This window comes from Peromyscus eremicus, chromosome 9 (genome assembly GCF_949786415.1).
Source record: "Peromyscus eremicus chromosome 9, PerEre_H2_v1, whole genome shotgun sequence".
NCBI lineage: Eukaryota > Metazoa > Chordata > Mammalia > Rodentia > Cricetidae > Peromyscus > Peromyscus eremicus.
Window position 1 is genome coordinate 22,006,055 of NC_081425.1, and position 20,954 is coordinate 22,027,008.

Here is a 20,954-nt window from a genome sequence, read left to right on the forward strand (position 1 = left end):
CACACACATACATCATACAGGCATACATACAACTAATAATAAATTTTAAAGGTGAGTGGCTCCCAGGGGAACACTCAGGGTTGACCTCTGACCTGTACATGCACATGTACACACACAAACACACAAATATTTATACGTTTTAAAATGTTGCATATAGTCTAACTTACATGAATGATACTATGTTCCAAATTTATTTTCCATTACACATCAAATTGTTCATTATCAAAAGTCTATATCCTCATTAAAACTACACCACCTAGGCTTGTACTGGCTCCTAAGTCATTTTCATTATTACTTGAAGGATCAAAAATAAATAACAAATCTTCAGTGATAAATATTAACTGTGTTGACTTCCAAAGGGCAGAGAGAATACACACATCACAGAAATCTCCACATCCCAGTTCCTCCTGAGTATAAAACTAGACATGCAAACAAACGTCTGGTCATTGCAGTCCGCCACTTGGACCCCTTTCTGTCAATATTTCCTGAGTAGATAAGGTCAAGACATGTCTGTCTGAAATAAGTTTTTATAGAGACAAGGCTAATAAAGGGATTCATCACAGATGACTAAGCTCAAAGTCCCAAGCAATTACGAAAGTGACTGAAGCTGTGCTTAGGGATCTGCCTTAAGAGTAGCTCTTAGCAGCTCCAAAGCTCCTAGAAGATACCACTCAGAAGTCCTACTTCCCAGTCAATCAAGACTCTTTTTGTAGCTTTAGATGTAGCAGAAGGGGGCAAGTGTAACTGCAAACAAAACTTTTAAAATGCAGGAGAGTACATGACATGTATTACTTAGAGTATATCACTTAGGCCCAGTGATTTAGAAATCCCAATTTCTTTCTTATTTTGATGCAGCCTTGAAGTCTCAAAATGTTCACAGTGATGTAGAGGTAGGCATCCTTTGAAGCAGAGGCATCCAGCTGAAGTCATCTGTTGACTGGACACCAGTTGACTGTTTGCAGACACCAGTCACCAGCCGGTCCCATGCAAACACAGAGGAGCCATGCAGATAAAGTTGATACACAGTGAAGCAGAGAAACGGCAGCCTAGCTGCTTGCCATAAAGCAAGGTCACAAAACATTGTCACTGCCTATGCCCAGGAACCTGGTAGACACATGGAAACTTGGGTTTCATTCTAGACTTTCTCAAGCACAGCCCATGTTAGAGGAATATTCCCCAGAAGTCTTCAGTCTTGAGAGGCAAAGAGAGAAAAGCAATATCAAATAGAATTCAGTGTTCTTCACTGTGCACTGAAATCCCTAGAGAGAGATGCTGGAGTCCATATTATACTATTCCTCCAAAGTGTTGGAATTCTACTTTCATGGCATATAAACAAGTGATCAAATTTCTTTTTAAGCAACCACTAAGTAGGGGGTGACCAAAATGTATTCAAATTTGTTCTTTAACTATATATATATCCCATTAAGAAAGAAGTTGGGTAACAGTTTGATCAGCTAGTCCTGGCTGCTTTTGAGGAAATTTTGAAAGAGGATCTCACTTACCTCAAATTCACTAGACAGTCTAGGCTGGCCTTGAACTCACGTCAGTTCTCCTGCCTCAGCTTTCTAAGTGCATCGTGTTCAGCTAATCTTAGCTTTTGAATTTATTTTGAGGTAAAAGCACCCTCAACCTTATAGTTTATGTTGTTTAGATAATAACAAATACAGTAAACGCAGTTATCAACAAGTACATACACATTTTAGGAATATCATGTATATGTAGATATTCATCAGTCCAGGTTTTACATTTTACTTATAAGGAAAGAAAGTAGTTAGTCTTAACCCTTTTCTGTTAATCTGTTTGAGATAGGATCTCACTATATCGCCCAGATAGGGCTCAAATTTAAGATCCTCCTGCCTCAACTTCCTGAGGCCTGGGGTTACAGGTGCACATCATTATACCCTGCTTCATTTTGTCTTTTAAGTTTTCTTGGTTCTCAAAGAAAAGAGCTTGGTCATTGCTCAGAGCCAAGGAGCTGAGGGCAAGGGCAGCAGTTAAGTTTTGTGCCACAAGAGAACAGGAATAGAGACCAGCCAGAGGGTAGAGGAACTGCCAAGAGACACAGAGGGACCAGAAGATTATCCACGGCTGCACTGCCAGCAGTGTGGCAACCGAGTTTATGCCAGCACTGCTTGGCAGAGCAGGAGCAAAAACCACCACAGTAAGAGCGGCAGAGCTGAGAGCTGGCAATTCAGGGCAGCAGAAAGGCAGGGGGAAAGGACTGAGCGCTCTGGTAAAGGCTGTTTGCCCACGTGTTTAACTAACCTGGGAGACACTGGGCTTACCCAAAAGCAGTAACAGGCTTTGTCCGATCACAGAAGGAGAAAGGGGAGCATTTTGCACATTATTCAAATTACACTTTACGTCAAAAGTGATGTCATTCTAAAACTCACCTGCTTAAAAAAAAAAAAAAAAAAAAAAAAGGCTGAAATGCTAAAGGATTCTGTGCTCCACAGTACAGCATTTAGCTGCTTTCAAACGTGCATCATAACAATGAAGAAAAAAAAAAGGCTGAAATGCTAAAGGATTCTGTACTCCACAGTACAGCATGTAGCTGCTTTCAAAAGTGCATCATAACAATGAAAAAAAAAAGAGCTTTTATGAAGCTAATTTAAGGAAGGGAAATTGCCAAATTGCCTGGCAACGCTTGAGAACCAGCTGGGAGGGAGCACTTCCTTGGGCCGGGACACTGTCCACCTCCACCCCATACACTCAGGGAGCCCAGATCATCAGCCCTGACTCAAACTTTTCCAGTTCCAGGACTTGCTGCCTCTCCAGGCTCACTCCCTTTAGTCATTCCAAAGTCTAGGTGCTCCTAATGGTAAAACCCTGCTCCAAAATCCACCTACTTAGTGCACGGTATATCTTCTTTCTCCATTCCTAACACAAGTCTCAGCTAACTGAACAGCAGTCCATCCTCCAAGACCCCATAAGCTCTCCCCCAAGGTCACATTATCGCTTTAAATGTCCCTTGTCCCCTGAGTGGCATTTTCAGTTCTTGTATTATTTTAACTGGTCCTTCAACTGGCAACTTTTTTCCTCGTACTGAGTTTTTACTTTTTGTCAGGTAGCATACTGAAGCACTTTACAAATATTATCCTACTCAAATTCTCATTTAAAAAAAAAAAACTACAAAGTCTCATTGTCTGTATTTATACAGCGGAAAAGTAGGCATCCAAGGTCACCAGTCCCATCCAAGGTCCTAAATTATCCTGTGGGGCTGGTCAAGTATGGCAGTGTAAGTCAGATAGATACACTTCACCCCCTGTAATAGCTTCCTAATGCTTCAATAAGATTCCTGCAACACAGCTTTATTGCCTCAGGTCCCCAAGTCATCCATCCAGGTCAGTGGTTCTCAACCTTCCTAATGCTGTGACCCTTTAATACAATTCCTCATTGTGTGGTGACCCCCAACCATAAAATCATTTTCTCTGCTACTTCATAACTGCAATTTTGCTACTGTTATGAATTATAATGTACATATTGAATATGCAAGATATCTGATATGTGACCCCTGTGAAAGGTTCATTCAGCCCCTAAGGGGTCACGACTCACAGGTTGAGAATCACTGATCTAAGTTCTCACTGGGCTGAAATCCAGGTGTCCACCAGTTAAGTTTCTGCATTCTAAGAGAAACTTTACATTCCATTCTTCTAATGGCTGCCGACACCTTGGCTCACTCTCCTGTCCTTCCATCTTCAAAATGAGTTGCCTCAGATGAATTATCAGTGTATCCTCAGCCCTCTTCCTCTACACACAGGCTTGTGAGTGCATTGGGCCCACATTGACCACCTATCTTAAAATCAGTAGATTAGCAACCTCAGTCCCATCTAAATGCTCCTTGGCCAGTTTCCATGGTTTATAATGCAAGCCACCATTGAGACTACAAACTACAGCAATGTCTAAGCCTCCTTTAAGGCAGGTCCTATGGGCTAGGTCCTCCCTTACTAGGATAAAAGCCTCCATAACACAAAGCTGAACTTCACAGTGCTCAAGATTTGCCAAAGACTAGTTAATAATGCTTACTCATAAAAGAAGGTTGGTGAGCTACTACTTAGAGCGTAGGGAGAAAGAGGTTATAATGTGATTACACAATGTGCAGCATCTCAGCATATGATAAGTGGGCAGTGAAGGAAGTCACCTGAACCTCACCTGTTACAGGCTTAGCATCTTTCTTCTATTGGCATTGGAAATACTGTTCATTGTCATCATATGCTTTAGCAATACCCAGGGACCTTCATTCACATTTCATAGGAAAATGCATAAAATATGGCTGGTCAAATTTAGAAGAAAAATAAAGTGGATATAGGAAAATCTAAACTATAAATCTGACAGTGTCATAAAGTCTTAAAATATAAATTAAGCTCATAAACCAAATAAAATCATTCTTGGTTCCCATGACCTTTTTTTCCAACTAAAATATAGTTAACATTTATTCCTGTTTAACATCCTTTTGGAGCTGGGCCCATCTAGATCATTTTTATAAACGCGCATTTAATTAATTTGTATATAAACTGTACTTAAACTAGATAAGCTGAATTATCATGATTCGGCCAAATACAAAACATTTTCTTACAAATACTGATGAACACTTAAGGATCATAGTGCTGGACAGGGCAAAGGGGGTGGGAATCATCACTGGCAAAGCACATTACAACATAACCTTTCACCTGATAGTTGACTTTTAATAGGTAGAGTCTCCAAATTGCAAAAACAAGAATGAACTTCATCACATATCTTTGCACTTTTTTACTTCCAATTCTTAAAGCTAGACAGATTCTATAGCCTAAAGGTATCCAAACACTTATCTCTAGATAGCCAGAGACATCCTGTCTGTAGAAAAGGAGGTTGCTGAAACCCATTGAGAATCAGGAAATCAGGCAAAGAAATATCACAACACAAAACAGTAAAACAGGATGGAACGGAGAGAGAGAGGGAAGAAGAAAGGAAGTCAGCTGAAGCTCACACTGAAGTTTTATGTCCACTTGATACAAGCTGTAGTCATCTGAGAAGAGGAAGCCTCTATTGAGAAAATGCCTCCATAAAATTGGGCTGTAGGCAAGTCTGTAGGGCATTTTCTAAGTGACTGATGTGGGAGGGCCAAATCCATTGTGGGTGGTGCCATCCTTGGGTTGGTAGTCCTGGGTTCTATAAGAAAGCCGGCTGTGAGGAAGCCATGAGGAACAAGCCAATAAGAAGCATCCTTCCAAGGCCTCAGCATCAGCTCCAACCTCTAGGTTCCTGCCCTGTTTGAGTTCCTGTCCTGACTTCCTTCAATGATGAACAGTGATATGGAAGTGTAAGCCAAACTCTTTCTTCCCCAAGTTGCTTTTGTCATGGTGCTTCATCACAGCAATAGTAACTCTAAGATAGAGCACTCAAATACTAATGGTCTTCCCAAGTACTATCCAAGATGGCCTTTGTCTGAGAGTTACTGATATATTGAGAGAACTGTAGATGTGTGCATATGCTAGGGTCTGAGTTCTGTCTGTCTGTCCAGTGGATATATGTCTGCTTCCTGCCATGATGATTGTAAAATAACCCTCTGAAACTGTAAACAATTCCCCCAAATGCTTTCTCTTATAATTGTCTTGGTCATGGTGTCTCTTCACAGCCAGAGAACAGTGACTAAGACAGTCTGTGAAACCTATCACAACTGGGTCAGAGAAAACGTGGTTTGGGTCTTCCATTTCTTGCCCTGGAGCTCATCATCTTCCTTCTCTGTTGTACTCTCAGCCACGGAAGTGCATTACTAAGATGAGGACTCTTCAGCAAGCAGATCCCTGGAGGAGGAGAGGCAGTCTGCGGGTGAGACACTTCAGCAGACGACGTTTGTAGGACAGATAGATTTCTTCAGACCCATAAATCACAGGTCTTGTGAGGAGTGCCTAGCAGTGGTTCCCTAGCAAGGCAAACTTCTGTAACAAGCCAGATCCACACTTGTTATTCAGGAGGAAGAGGGGAGAAAAATCAAAGAGTAAAAAAAGATAGAGAATTTGGAGTGTAAAAATAGCAAGAAGCTGGAATATAGTGCACTTCTTCCTAGCCACAGTAAGCAACAAGGACAATCCAGCCTATACCAACTTTTTAAATTGCATTAATTTTTTTATTCTCTCTCTCTCTCTCTCTCTCTCTCTCTCTCTCTCTCTCTCTCTCTCTCTGTGTGTGTGTGTGTGTGTGTGTGTGTGTGTGTGTGCGCGCGCAATGCAGTATGCATGTGAGGTCAGAGGATAACTTTCTGGGCCCCAGAAATCAAACTCAGGTCACCAGCCTTGGTGACAAGTGTCTTTACCCACTGAGCCGTCTTGTCAGCCCAAGCCCAGACCAGACCATTAATTCCTGATCCTGATGTCCAGCACACTTGCTACATCTTAGAGTCCTGACATCTATAAATTTGTTTCCTATGTCTTCATCTCATCTTTATTTTTAAAATATGAGCAGGGCAAGTATAAAACTTTAAAATAAATTACCAGTAATTCTGGTTAAAATTTCCATACATCCAAACATTCTCACTTCTTTACCAGCAACTTACCAGCACCTTACCATTTAAGATTCAACTATAGATACTACCACAGAGCCTGTTTTTGTCCAATTTGGCTATTTTGAGGCCTTAGGACTATGTATCTTGCAAGAATTAAATCAAGGCAGATGCACCAAAGGGAAAGATTAGGGGTATAAATATATAAAATATTTTTAAATAATGCCGGGCAGTGGTGGCACACGCCTTTAATCCCAGCACTCAGGAGGCAGAGCCAGGCAAATCTCTGTGAGTTCAAGGTCAGCCTGGTCTACAGAGCGAGATCCGGGACAGGCATCAAAACTGCACAGAGAAACCCTGTCTTAAAACAAACGAACAAACAAAAAAAAAACAAAAAACAAAAAACAAAACTCATAAATAAAATGGCACATTGCCTGGACAATGGCAAGCGATCACAGAAGCCAGAAACCCCATCCTTCCTGCAGGGCTCCATGTAAGGGTTGCCAATGGGGAAGTGGGCCCAGTGTTGCTGTCTCTCAAAAGATGTCAGCCTCCAAGATCTCTAGTGGTCTGCTGCTCTCCCTGGGAGACCATGTGGTGGCAATTCCTTCATTTTTTAAAAGAAAAAAAATATTATTTATTTAATCATTTCTTTCTGCAATGTTGCCAGTGAACAATGGCTAGAGTTGATATTGCTTACCTTTTCACTTTTATTCATTTTTCTTTACTTATTGATATTAGCTAGCCCACGATCTTTGTACCTTCCACCAACACTCCTACAACCCACGTTTATTGTCTGATTGTTTGAGACAGGATCTCATGAAGTCCAGGCTGGCCTCAAAGTTGCTACGCAACTAAAGATGTCCTTGTCCTCCTGCCGCTATCTCTCAAGTTCTGATATTACAGGGGTGTGCCAACAAACCCTATTTCTGCTTCGTATTTACCATCTCAATAAACAACAAAGACAAAAGTCTGCAATACTCATATAGTACAAGGAGTCCCTAAGCCCTCTCCACCCAAAACATATGGAAAGGTTCCCACTTCTCATTTGCCCTGAAGGACATCATCTCTTCTTACCTGAAAGACTGCATCAGCCAGACTCTCCTGAGAAAGAGAATCAACAGGCTGGATATAAAAAGGGGCTTCTTAGGTCAGCCACATGGCCCAGCAAGTAAAGGTGCTTGCTGCCTATCCTGACAATTTAAGTGCAATCCCCACAACCCACCTGGAAAAAAAAGAATCATCTCTTGAAAGCTGTCCAATAGTCTTCGCAAATATGCCTTAGTGTGTGTGTACAGAGTAAAAAGAAAGGAAAAAAAGTTGAATGTAAAGTAGGGGCTTATCATAAGAACCTATGGAGCCTGAAATGCCCCAAGCTGGAGATGCAGGAGAGTTGATGGCATAATGCCATTCCAAAGCCTGAAGACCTGAAGAACAGGAAAGTTGATAGAAGGATGTGAACAGTAGTCTTTGAACCAGCAGGCTTGACAGTCGAGAACAACTGGTCCTTCAGTTCACGTCAAAGCGGGGGGAAACCCCATATGACTGCTCTGGCAGGCTGAAGAGCTCCCTCTCACTAGGAAGCTCAGCCTACTTCTACAGGGCGGGCCTTCCACTGACTGATGGGTAAGGCCCACCTCTGTCTGCTTTCCTTCATCTACTGATTCAAATGTTAATGTCATCTGAACACACATTCACAAACAATGCCCAGCAGCATCACAGTTGATAGAATATCTGGGCATCCCATATTACAACCAAGCTGATACAGAAAATAAACTGTCACTATTACTGAAATAGTCTGCTCTTCTAGTAGCACCACCGAACATGCTTTAGCAGTTTTATTCAGATATAACACACACCATACAATCCACCTATTTAAAACACACACCACACTGCTTCTTACGTACTCACAGATAATGTCTACCCACAACCACAGCAACCACTAACCTTAGAACAACAAATTATATTCTCTCAGAATATCCCCTAAGACTCCTAACCATGCTTCACACACCAGAACCCAGGAGGTTTCCTCAAATCTGGCTTACCCACTGCTCCTCACCCAAGTCAGACCCTACTCTCTTCCTTAGGTCTGGAAAACTCCCACTGGCTCCAGCCTTCCAAAGCTCACTCCTTACAGCCAACTTCATTCAGGTCCCTCATTAGAATCATTGCTGGTCCACTTCTATTACGCCCCCCATACAATTGTTGGCAATGAAGGCAGGATTAGATTTTCTCCAATGGAGTTATTGGTACCTATCAAAACATCACTCACTTACAGGACCCCAGTCATGCTCTCACTTGACTGCAGGGAATGTCAGCTTGCAGAGAGAGGAACTTTCTCTACCTTCTTTTTAGCCTTGTCCCAAGTGTGAGAAAGTGGCATGACCTCATGGTAGACATTCAATAAATGTTTCCAGGAAGGGAGGGCCTTCCTGAGACTTATCAAGGGACTAGTGCCTCACGCCAGTTTCAGACCTTCCATTCTAGTTCTTATCAACCTCATTCACTCCTCAACTGGCAATTTCTACATAACAAAATGACCTTAAAAGGGGTTCTTCCAAATTTTATTGGAATGAAACTGTGAGATAATCCTACTCAAATACTGAATCAATTTTCTGGATTAATTATTTTAACTCTGCAAGTTATAGTGTTGCTTTCAGCAATTTTAAATCGTTAATGTTATAAAAGAAAAAAGAAGTTGCCCTCAAGGCAGAAACTTGGCATATAAACGTTGATCTCAGACTGAAAAACAAGCAGGTTGGGGAGCTACAGGAAAGCACTCCTGAACTTGTGCCAGCACCATGATTAAGAGATTGGGGCTCAAAATAAAACAGGAGTTTCCTGCTTTACTGCACTACATCATCACCTGGGCACATCAGCGACAACCCGAGGGACCAATGAGATCACTCAGAGGGTAAAGGTGCTGGTCCTGCAAGCATGGTGACCTGAGTTCAAGCCCCGGAGCCCACGTGAAGGTGGAAGGAGACAGTGGACTCCACAGCTGTCTTTTGACCTCCATACACGTGCCATAGCATGTGTACTCCTCCAGCACACACACAAAATAGAACAACTCAAAGTTAATGATGAGCTTTAAATTCCCAGTCTTGATGACACTTATTTTTTATTGAAAGGAAGAGAGAAGTGAGGAGATAAGAAGGCTTGAAGTCTCTTGAGAGTGCTTTGTAAATAGCAAAGCCACCGCTGCCTTCTTCATATGCCTCTTCTATGGAAGTGCTCAGGTACTCAGCATTTATAGCTAAGGTTTTCTTACCAGCAAAATGGCCAACAAACATAGCCTTGTCTAGCCAACAGATCTGATGCAGGATAATCCTGGGACCATTTCAAAACACAGATGGTGAGCCACAGAAACCCCAGGGAAACATATATTAATAAGTAAATAAATTATCATAAACCATGGAAAGCATTTTTGATTCTTAGTGTGATCTTACTTTCAGTAGATGCTTAACTTTTACTTGGTAATTTCTTACATAAGTAAGCAGAACAATAATATTAATGCTACGATATTGTTTATTCTTTACATAGAAGATATAGGACTCAGTACTTCTCTTAGTGTTGCTTGGTTTAATGAAGAAACAATGAGTCTCAGTACATGAGAGACTAAGACTAGAGGACTGGACATTTGAGGCTAGCCTGGGCTACACATCATGAGACTGTTTCAAAAGCAAATAATGTTTTTTGAATGAGACTGACCATAGAGCCATTTTAGCATTTGAGTCAAAGTTATACAACTTATAATGTGGTTTGGTAGTTTGCCAGGCAGTGGTGATACAAGCCTTTAAGCCCAGCACTCACTCGGAGGCAGAGGCAGGTAGATCTCTAAGTTCAAGGTCAGCCTGGTCTACAGAGTGAGTTCCAGGACAGCTATGGCCATATAGAGAAATGGTGTCTCAAAAAGCAAAATAATAATAATAATGATAATAATGATAATAGTAATAGTAATTTTAACTATTTTAATCAAGTTTATTAATATTTTCTAATATTCACTGTATTTGAAAATAGGGAGAGAAGCCAGGCGGTGGTGGCGCACGCCTTTAATCCCAGCACTCGGGAGGCAGAGCCAGGCGGATCTCTGTGAGTTCGAGGCCAGCCTGGGCTACCAAGTGAGTTCCAGGAAAGGCACAAAGCTACACAGAGAAACCCTGTCTCAAAAAAACCAAAAAAAAAAAAAGAAAGAAAGAAAATAGGGAGAGAAAGATTCATCTTCTAAATCAATGAAACATGAAGCTGATATGGTAGCTGTAAATTGATCCAAGAAGTTGATTTGAGAGAAATAAAATTTAAGAGCATGAAAATTCATGGAAGCATAGGACCATCACTAATTATCAAATGTGGTAAAATGAAAATCCCAACAATGAAAGGAGAGTTAAACATGAGTAGACAGCCCATCGTAGAAAGGGCTTGCTGTCTCCACACCTTCCCAGGCTTACAAAGACTGATTTCCACCCCTCTGAAAATGGGAAACACAGCTATCAGAATCAGCTAGTCTTATTGGATGAGCAATCAAACAGACAACTGTTGTGGGACATCTTTCTGTATGCTGTGAATATGTGTTGCTCTGATTGGTTGATAAATAAAGCTGCATTGGCCTATGGCAGGGCAGGATGGAGCCAAGTGGGAAATCCAAGAGAGATAATGGGAGGAGAAAGGAGAGTGAAGCAGACACCAGGAGAAGCAAGATGTAAAGTACCAGCAAGCCACAAGCCACGTGACAAGGTATAGATTTACAGAAATGGGCTAATTTAAGATGGAAGAGCTAGCTAGCAAGAAGCCTGCCATGGCCACAGTTTGAAAATAATATAAGCCTCTATATGTTTATTTGGGTCTGAGCAGCTACAGGACCAGGCAGGACACAGGAAAACTTCCAACTACAGACAAGGATGAATAACTCAGACAACTCACTAGGTAGAAGAACACCTCAGAGTCATCTACAAAATCAGCAAAAAATCTCCAGAAGAGAGGACAAGTCCCTCTAACCTACATAGATAATTATTTTCTTAATTTTTTTTGTTTTTACATCTCAATTAAAGTTTTCCCTCCCTCCTCTTCTCTCAGTTCCTTCCCCCACCTCCCCCACTCACCCACTCCTCTTCTGTTTCTCTTCAGATATGGGCAGATGGGTCTCCCATGGATATCAGCCAGCCATGGTGTATCAAGTTGCAGTGAGACTAGGCACCTCCTCTTCTATTAAGGCTGAATGAGGCAATCCAGCAGGAGGAACAGGTCCCCAAAGCAGGCAACAGGGTCAGAGACAGCCCCTGCTCTGTTAGGACTCTCACAAGAAGATCAAACTACACAGTCTACAAAGCTATTTTATCTGGCTGTATAGGCTTCTTAGGCTCCTACTCATTTTCAGTATTCTGTTTGCTTGGTTGGTTTTGTCTGACTGTTTTTTGGGGTTTGTTCAGGAACATATGGAACCAAGGGCCTTAGATATCCTTGGGAAACAGTAAGTTACACCTCCAGTTCCAATGTTTTCTATTCTTAAACACCCAAATATGTCCATAAATACATCTGCTAATTATTACTAAAGAGGTAATTCCTTGGAGGCCACGCAGGTCAGTGGTTAGCCAGAGAATGAGTTCCTTAAGAAGATAGTTGTTTGGATAAGTGGGCTGTGGTCAGGAGCATTAGTTTTCTTTGGCTCATTATATTTGTATGTCTTAAATTATTCCATTCTAGAAGAGAGAAAAGAAGAAACAAAATCGAGTGATTTTTTTTCCCCTAAAGAATATTCTCTTGAGGTCTGTCTCCCACTTTGGATTTACTTGTGGAAACAGAACAAAAGCACCATTGCCTACAAATTTTCACTTTCCTGAAAGGGGAAAAAACAGGGTGGGGTAGCAGTACATAGAGTCAGTCCACAAATGGTTTAAAGCACATCACAATAGCAAAGTAGTGTTATGTCAACCTGACAGCAGGTTCCCAGGTCAAGCAGGTTTCCACAGCTTCTGGGAAGGAGCACGCTGACGCAGAACAAGACTCCACCAGTCACATCATCCTGCAGACACCCAGTGCACAGGAGAGTGGAGGTTAGAGAGTGGACAATGTCACACAAGCACACATTAACTACTCGCCACCTGGAAAGCAGCAGTCAGAAATGACTCGGGTCTGACTCATTCTGGAATAGCCATCACAAAGGCAAGAGACATTAACATACCCAGCAGTATAAGCTAGCCGGGATGTTGGGATGTTCGCCTCACTCCCTGACTTTCCTGCATTCCAATGAGGAATCAGCTTCTATGTCCCACCATGCACATTCTACCCCTAAGAGTTAATTTCATTTTTTCTTGAGACACTATTGGTCTAGATAGCTAAGGCTAGCTTCACACCCACTGTGGAGCCTAAGCAGGCCCTGACTGAACTCATGATCCTCCAGACTCAACCTCATGGGTGCTGGGATTACAGGTATGAACCCCATGCCAGGCAAGGGAACAAAAGTAATTCTTTACATCAAACATGTTCAATTCAGCCCCTATTTCCATACAAATTTGAACACACCAAGAATTTTTCCATGGAGCTCACTGATATTCAAGTCAATGAGTCCAACCACATTTTCTAAGCCACCACTGCTTTTTCACAGGGAAATCACAATTGAAATGAAAATGTGAGAAGATGAAGCCTATAGGTTTCGGGCCAAATGATCCCTGTAGAAAGGCCTGCTACGTACTGCCTTGATTCTTCAGCTCAGGAGTTCTCAATCGGGGATGGTTTTATCTCACAGGGGACACTGGCAATGCCAGAAGACATGTTTAATGGTGACAAATCACGGAAAAAAGAAGCTCTTTTGTCCTTTAGTGAGTCTCAGAGGCTGATGATTCCACTATAGTCTACGATGCTCAGGGCAGACCTCTCAAAGAATTACCTGCCTCTGATATCAACAGTGCTAAGGGTGTGAACAACAGTACTAAGGGTAAGACGCCTTGATTTACTTAAATACAAGTACACTGTCAGGTGTCCAAGATGGCCAAAGGGTTTATGGTTACTAACCTCCTTGCTGTTTTCATTCATATTGTATTTCACGAAGGCTATCGTATCCGATGGTAAACATTATTCTGCTTCAACGGCTCTGTTCACCAGCAGGATATCTTGCCTGTTCCTTGAGGTTTTACTTTGTTGTTGGACATTTTTTTATTCCCACATTGTTAGTTTTGAGTTTCAGTATGTTGAACATACCCATGTTTAGCACCGGATAACTTTTTGGAAGATATAAACTATCTCCTGGGTTAGTGTTTTGTTTTTTAATTTTTAAACACAGTTTTATGATGAATAGAAAGCAAAGAAATGGGAAGAATGTAATTATTTATGAAATAAGACGATCAAGTAAGGGCCACTGAAATGGCTCAGCAAGTAATGGCATTTTTCTTCAAGCCTGGTGACCCGAGTTTGATCCCTGAGACCTACATGGTAGGAGAGAGCCAAATAGTACAATTTGTCCTCTGGAGTTCACACTCAAACCATGGAATACACACACACACACACACACACACACACACACACACACACACACACACACAGGGAGAGAGAGAGAAACCTTATCACTAAAACATACAAGACTTTCTAGAGAAAACAATTACAGAATGTTTCAAGAAAATCATGTAATATAAATCTCTCTTGCCACTTACCACACCTCAGAACATACTCCATGATTTTCACAATCCACTGCTTTTGGTTTTAAAACGTGTAATACGCAGCTTACATGAGCTAAAAAACTATAGCTAAAAATATTTAGGAAGGAGTCATGGAAGAAAGCACATGAAATACCCTAACTACTCAACTCACATTTCCACATAGAAGTTCTTTCAGTATTTGACACATTTAGTGCATCTACCCCCACACAAGCATCCTCCACAGAACCCACTTCAACCTTCAGACCTCTGCGGAATGATCCAAAGGAAACCAATGCTCATGGACAAGCCCATTTACCCAATAACTACCTTCTCCAAGAAACTCATTCTCAGGCTTGCTGATAAGCAGAAAGAGAAAAAAGGCCTGGTGCATTCCGAATCCTCTTTTGAACCTCAGATAAGAGATACCAAAGAAAGATTGCTGTTGGGAACGGCACAGGAATGAAGGAGCGAGCTGAGCTGGCATGTTTGATTGTACACTGGCTTACCACAAGAGGCATCTGATATATCATCAAAATAAACGATCTTCACCTGACTTGGCTTGAAAGCATCTCTAGGTTTCACTACTCAGAAAGGCATTGTGTGGAAAGCCGGTGAAATGCAAGTAAATACCGAAGGAGACACCTGATGATGATCTGTGTGTGTGTGTGTGTGTGTGTGTGTGTGTGTGTGTGTGCACGTCTTTGTCCCTGTCTCTCTCAGTCAGTCTCTCTCTCTCTCTCTCTCTCTCTCTCTCTCTCTCTCTCTCTCTCTCTGTCTCTCTCTCTCTCTCTCTCTCTCTCTCTCACACACACACACACACACACACACACACACACACACACACACACACAATTTGATTGAGAAGGCTTTTGAACTGTATCAACATCAGTTGCCTGGCCCAGACATTGTATGTGAGGAGGCTCACTGAGGGGAGTTAGGATAATACAGAGGGCCTCTTTGCATCTTCTGTATTTCTTTTAAAGTATAATGGTGGTCAGAAGCAGTTATTAACTAAAAACATTTACCTATGTGCATGAGTTCCCCAGGGCTACCACAACAAAATGAGAATACCTCATGGCTTAAACCAATAGAGATGTATTTATTGTCTCACAGTTCTGAGGCAGGAGTCCAAGATCAGTGTGTTGGTAAAGTTGTGCTTCCCGTGATATCTATGGGAATTTTCCTGGACTCTTGCTAGACTTGGGAAGTTCATTAACAATCTTTGTTCTGTGGATTGTGGCTACATCACCTCAACCTCATCCCCATATGATGTTCTGCCTCTAAGCATGTCTTCTCACAGTCATCATTTTTTAGGGACACTACTCATACTAGATTAGGGATCCACTCTACCCCAGGATGATCTCATCTGAACCAACCACATCTGTAAAAATCATATATCTAAATATACATTCTGAGGTACTGGGGCTTAGAACTTCCTTATGTCTTTGGGGAATGGGGATTGTCCCTTCAACCTATAAGCCTAGTCCACCAAGGACTAAATTCTAGAACCTATTGCATTCTACATTGGAAACATGGCTCATTCCTTGCTTAACAAACTCTTATCTCCTGTATGCATCAGTCACTGTGTTGGGTGGTGTGAACATAAATGTTAGTACTACGGATAAGTCTGGCCTAGATTATTCAGTATTCTTGCACAAACGTCAAAAACCCAGGTTTCTTTCCTACTCTTTAGGAAACTATTAGAACTCAATCTTTTGGGATGTCAGTGTAATATACTCTTTAACACATTCCCTTTGTGGTACCTTCTTGCCCATTTGCTAATTGATTTGTGTGGTTCTCCCTCCCTGACGTTGAAGTCAAATTCCACACTCCTTTTGTCCTCTTTTACAACACTCCATATGCTAGAAAACTCCTCAACCCAACAGACCCTCAATTATTTGTCTAAAGAAAGGACACGCACACATTGAATACTTGCATATCAAACTCTTCATTATCCCTTAGTCCCCATGCCAACCCCTTTCCAGGTGCATGCTGGAGCTCTAAGTCACACATGTTGTTATAGCCACTGTGACAAGTATCCACAGTCAGATGAGGCCTGATGCTCACTTCAAACCAATTGAGCTTAGCCTATTCTGCAGCTAGAGTCACTCTTATACACCCATACCCTGCAAAAATGCTCACTGCACTGTGCTTAGAAAAGCATTCTATTTAATGTACCGGAAATGCATTTCATTTTAGCTTCTAAAGATAAAAATCCAAACTGGAGAGAATTTCTGATGCTTGAAATAGAAATACTTGGAGAGGGTTTGGGGCTTAAAAATAAAATACATTTGTGCTTGCATCTAATCATACAATCATAAAGTTGAATAAACCCAACAGTAGCCAACAGCAACAAACACCACAATTCAAGCATTCCAGATTCTTGGGGTATATTTGAGATCAAAGACTAATTTCATTTAAAATGCAGGTAATTGATCCAAGAAATGAAAGTTCAAAATCAAAAAATTAAACTATCTAAGAATAACTCAGGCCACTGGAAAAAGATAGTGTAACTTAATACAATTCAAACATTTATTTTTGTAGAGGTTGTTTTATAAGTCATTTTCATATAAAGCTTATTTATTTTACTAAACTGAATGTTTCCTCCTAGAAAGACTTCAGGGACACATTCATTTAATGTTATTCTTTGAATAACTAGAAGAATATGAAATAGAGTGAGTGTGTGTGTGTGTGTGTGTGTGTGTGTGTGTGTGTGCGCTTTTTACCTACTCAAATTTATGACCAATACAAATTACAGGTCAGCTACCTATTCATGACAGGTCTAGAATGGAGGCAACTTGATTTGAAGGAGTCAGTACTGGAACCAGTGGCTCTGAGAACTTGGTATGCATTTTAAATTTCAAAGAAACCTCAACACTTCATTCTTTCTCTCCCAGACAGATATTTTCCAATAATAAATCCTTGGCCAAACTCAGCCCTGTCAGGTTTTGATGAGCTTTCGATGCCTCCTACAAACCCAGGAGCCGCAGCGTGGCTATCTATGGCTACCCAGGTCATTCGTCACAGCTGTAAACTCATGAAAGGCCAGAAAGAAGTCTTTTAAATACATTTTTTTTTTTTTTTGGTTTTTCGAGACAGAGTTTCTCTGTGTAGCTTTGCGCCTTTCCTGGAACTCACTCTGTAGCTCAGGCTGGCCTCGAACTCACAGAGATCCACCTGTCTCTGCCTCCCGAGTGCTGGGATTAAAGGCGTGCACCACCATCGCCCGGCTTAAATACATTATTATAAGAGCATTGAATAGATAAGTGCATAGATAACCAGTTTGGTTTTACATTCCTATTATTGGTTATGCAGTGCTTTCCAAGATCTTTTAACTGATTTCTGTCACCAGTATAGTTTTTTATTTAAAGATTTATTTTTATAACTTGTAATTTAATTATGTGGTGGGCATATGTGTACATGAGTACAGGCACCCTCTGAGTCCAGATGAGGGTGTCAGATCCCTTGGAGCTGGAGCTACAGGTGAGTGTGAGCCACCTGATATGGGCATTGGAAGCGGAACTGAGGTCCCTTAACCCTTAAGGGACCCTGTGCCCTTAACTGCTGGACCATCTCCATCCCACCAGAATTAATTGATAAGGCTTATTACGTCTTCTGGAAAATTCTTCATCAAATTTATTTAATTTTAAATTATTTCCAAAGGCATTGATTCATGTTATCATTAGTGTCCACGGTGTCTTAAAAATCTAAATAACAACATGATGGATGAGACTGTGTAGTATTTCTTAATACTTAATCTTCAATTTGAAGACAGGAGGGCTGTGAATGTAGCTCAGTGATACAGTGTTTGGATAGAAGACATAAGGCCCTTGGTTCTATTTCCAGCACCACAAAAAAAAAAAAAAAAATAGTAGCAGTAGTAACAAAGCTAGGAGGCATCTGAGAATCACTGGCATAGCCTTACAAACCACGTGACCCTGACAAAGACGACGACAAAGACACAGTCCGTCAACAGGAAATGTAATGCACCGTTAGAGGGCTAGCTGGCCTTAATTATTCTGCAGATATACGTATGAACTGGGTGCTAAGTGAGCATAATACATGAGTCTGAAGCGGCAGAAACGCACCAACCAGAAAACATCTGATACCTGAGCGCTGTGGCCCACGAGAAAATAGCGCATGCGCGGCAGAGCTGCAGGAGGCACGTGCACAACTCACGTGCAACTTGTAAAAGAAAGGCCAGAAAAGGGAGACCCAAACTTTGAAGCACCATAATCAAAACAAATCAAACAAGTTAAAACAAAGGCCTCCGGACAGAAAGGAAGTGGTGAAAAGCTCTTCAAAAGGAAGCTGTCACTGTTTCTAAAGTGACAGTAATTGCAGATGAGGGAACCTGCCAGGACCACTTTCTTATATTTCAAAGACAGAAACATAGTTCTCAAGTGAGAACATTCCAAGTCCTCCCTCCTAAGTGTTTTGAAATATGTAACACATTATACTATATAACAATACCAGAGTGACATAACAGGGCACACAAACATATGCACAATCGTTATATGTTGGTTAAAAAAAAAATGAAACAGAAGAAAACTAGTTTTGAAGGTAATTTATTACTTACCAAACCTGCTATTGGTGTAGACAGTCTATTGATCTTCTTTATGATGCCAGGTTTGAGCTTATTAATCAAACTGAAAGTAAATAAACAAATAACACATACAGTTACAAAAATGTCAATGTGATTCTAGTGCTCTTTGAAATGGTCTCAAAAATTTGCAGTAGCATAGTTCTGGTTCCAGATTTGTTGTTCTGAGTCAGCGGCCCATAAGACAAACAATTAAATGTATTTTTTAAACACAAAACAAAGAACCTCCCTGCACAAAAGGATGGAAGGGTCCCCGAGTCAGACTTCTATATCCTAAGCCCATGTCTTTAAAAATGGTTTCACAAGCATTAAAGAAAAACAATCCGTTTCTGTTTCGGCACACAGTAAGAGACTATCATCATAATTCCCTTCACTTGGCCCTAAGAATGCTTCTCCCTGTAATGATCCTCAAAGGGATTTTATTTTTGCTTTGTTTTCTCATCTGGGTCCTTGTTTTTAAAGATCGCCTTCTACCCACATTGTTTCACATGTAAAGGGTGCAGAGAAACTCATCCAAATAATTGAGTATTTCTTACTGCTAACTCGTTCACACCCATGACTGATTGCTTTGTTACCAGAGCAGAATGACTGGGTGAAAATCAAATGTACCAGAACTCCTCCAAATTACCCTGGAATCTGAGAGTGAGCGCATTTCAGTTAATATGACACATATTGCAAAGATATCTGTGTCTCCATACACCAAAGCACGAGGAAAGAAACGCATCCTTGACACCCACACTAACGTACAGTTCTGCTTCTAAATCTTGATCAGTATGGATTCATTCTTTTTCTTCACTGATACAATGTCAGACCATGTAGTAACTTAATACTACAATGTTTTCTCATTAATGTGAACTTGGGGAATTAATCATTAATCACTGTCACAAAACAGTATCTTAAAATCATGAATTTTTTTTTCTGTTCAACAATTCATCCCCCAAACAAGCAATTCTTCATTCTGTAATAAGGTCCAACAGGAAAGCAAAAGAAAAAAAAAAAAGGGAGGAGGAAGAGGAGGAAATAAAATCCTCTGATTCACTGGTCTCTCCTTCACAGTGGGCACTTGTGGGGTGTGTGGGAGGGTATCCTATGGAATGGCACTCCTTCCTCATTCCAGAGATTCTATATACATTTGAGTATGCTAGGAATAAAAGAAAAAAAGACAAAAAAAAAAGTCTTCATTTAATAGCCTTCAGAATGTTGCTCAGCAGGATTCAAAATCACAAAACACTGGCTTATGCAGCTTTAGCCTGGTGAACAAAAGTTGCTTTTCTGTTTTTGTAGTTTGTTCACACAAAGATCTTTAGACAGCTTAATCACAGATAAACAGATAATACAACCATCCCCTTGTCTTTGAGGGTGCATGGCTGAGAATGAACCCAGGGCCTCATATGTGTGAAGCAAGTACTTTGCTATCAAGCTGGACTCCAGCCCCAGCCCCTCGGTTGTGGCTCCCATGAGTCCTAAGTTCTGAATTGTACATTGCAAGTCGTTTAAAAAGCCTTTTCCCTTCTCTGTCCACATTGCTTCCCCTCAATCACCAGCTAAGCTTAGACCTAGAAAATAATTAAGTAGATTCATAAGAAATGGTAGCTTCAAATTAACCCCTCTAGTTTTTTCCTCTTGACTGATGCTTCTACAATTCTGGTATTTCTGCATATTTATAATGGCCAGCTCTTTGGCAATGCATAGAAGACCTAATAAGTGGGGCATTGTTTAACAACAACGTAAGTCTGACACAGTCTATCAGTCATTTCTAGCTATTCACCACTATCTTGCCAGTAGTATTTTTGTAGAATACAACCTTCAGTGATATAAATTAGAGGCTAATATGAGCAGGAGTGACACATAATTATCTCAGGATGCCTGAGCACAGTTGTCCTTTCAGAAGAAAGGGTCATAAACTCCTGGCTCACCCACTGAGTCACTGGTGACTCTGACAAGGTCACTCTGTTTACCAGGTGACGTGACTTATCACTTTTGTTATATAGTGTCAGTAATGTCAAGAGCATTTTCTATTCCGTTTCTGGAATGAATCATAAAACACATTACTCTCAGTGAAGTAAGGGCTGAGTAAGGAAACAACATAGACAGATACCTTCAGGTGGGTTAGCCAATCCTCCCACATTGGTAAATTTGGCCAGAGATATTATTTAGAAGCAACTTATACACAATGGGTTAGCTTTCCTTTTCACATCTCAAACTTCCTGTACATGCACAAACACGGAAATAACTATAAGGAAAA

At 41.0% G+C, this 20,954-nt stretch overlaps 1 protein-coding gene across 3 annotated transcripts in view; it reads right to left on the reverse strand.

The window, feature by feature from the left end:
* The window catches only part of Lmo7 (LIM domain 7), a 207,402-nt gene that overhangs the window by 103,597 nt on the left and 82,851 nt on the right, over positions 1–20,954 (reverse strand). For all 3 annotated transcript variants that reach the window (XM_059273256.1, XM_059273255.1, XM_059273257.1), the window contains exon 3: positions 18,686–18,755. In XM_059273256.1, coding sequence (XP_059129239.1) covers positions 18,686–18,755 — 70 coding nt within the window. The remainder of the gene's footprint in view (positions 1–18,685; positions 18,756–20,954) is intronic.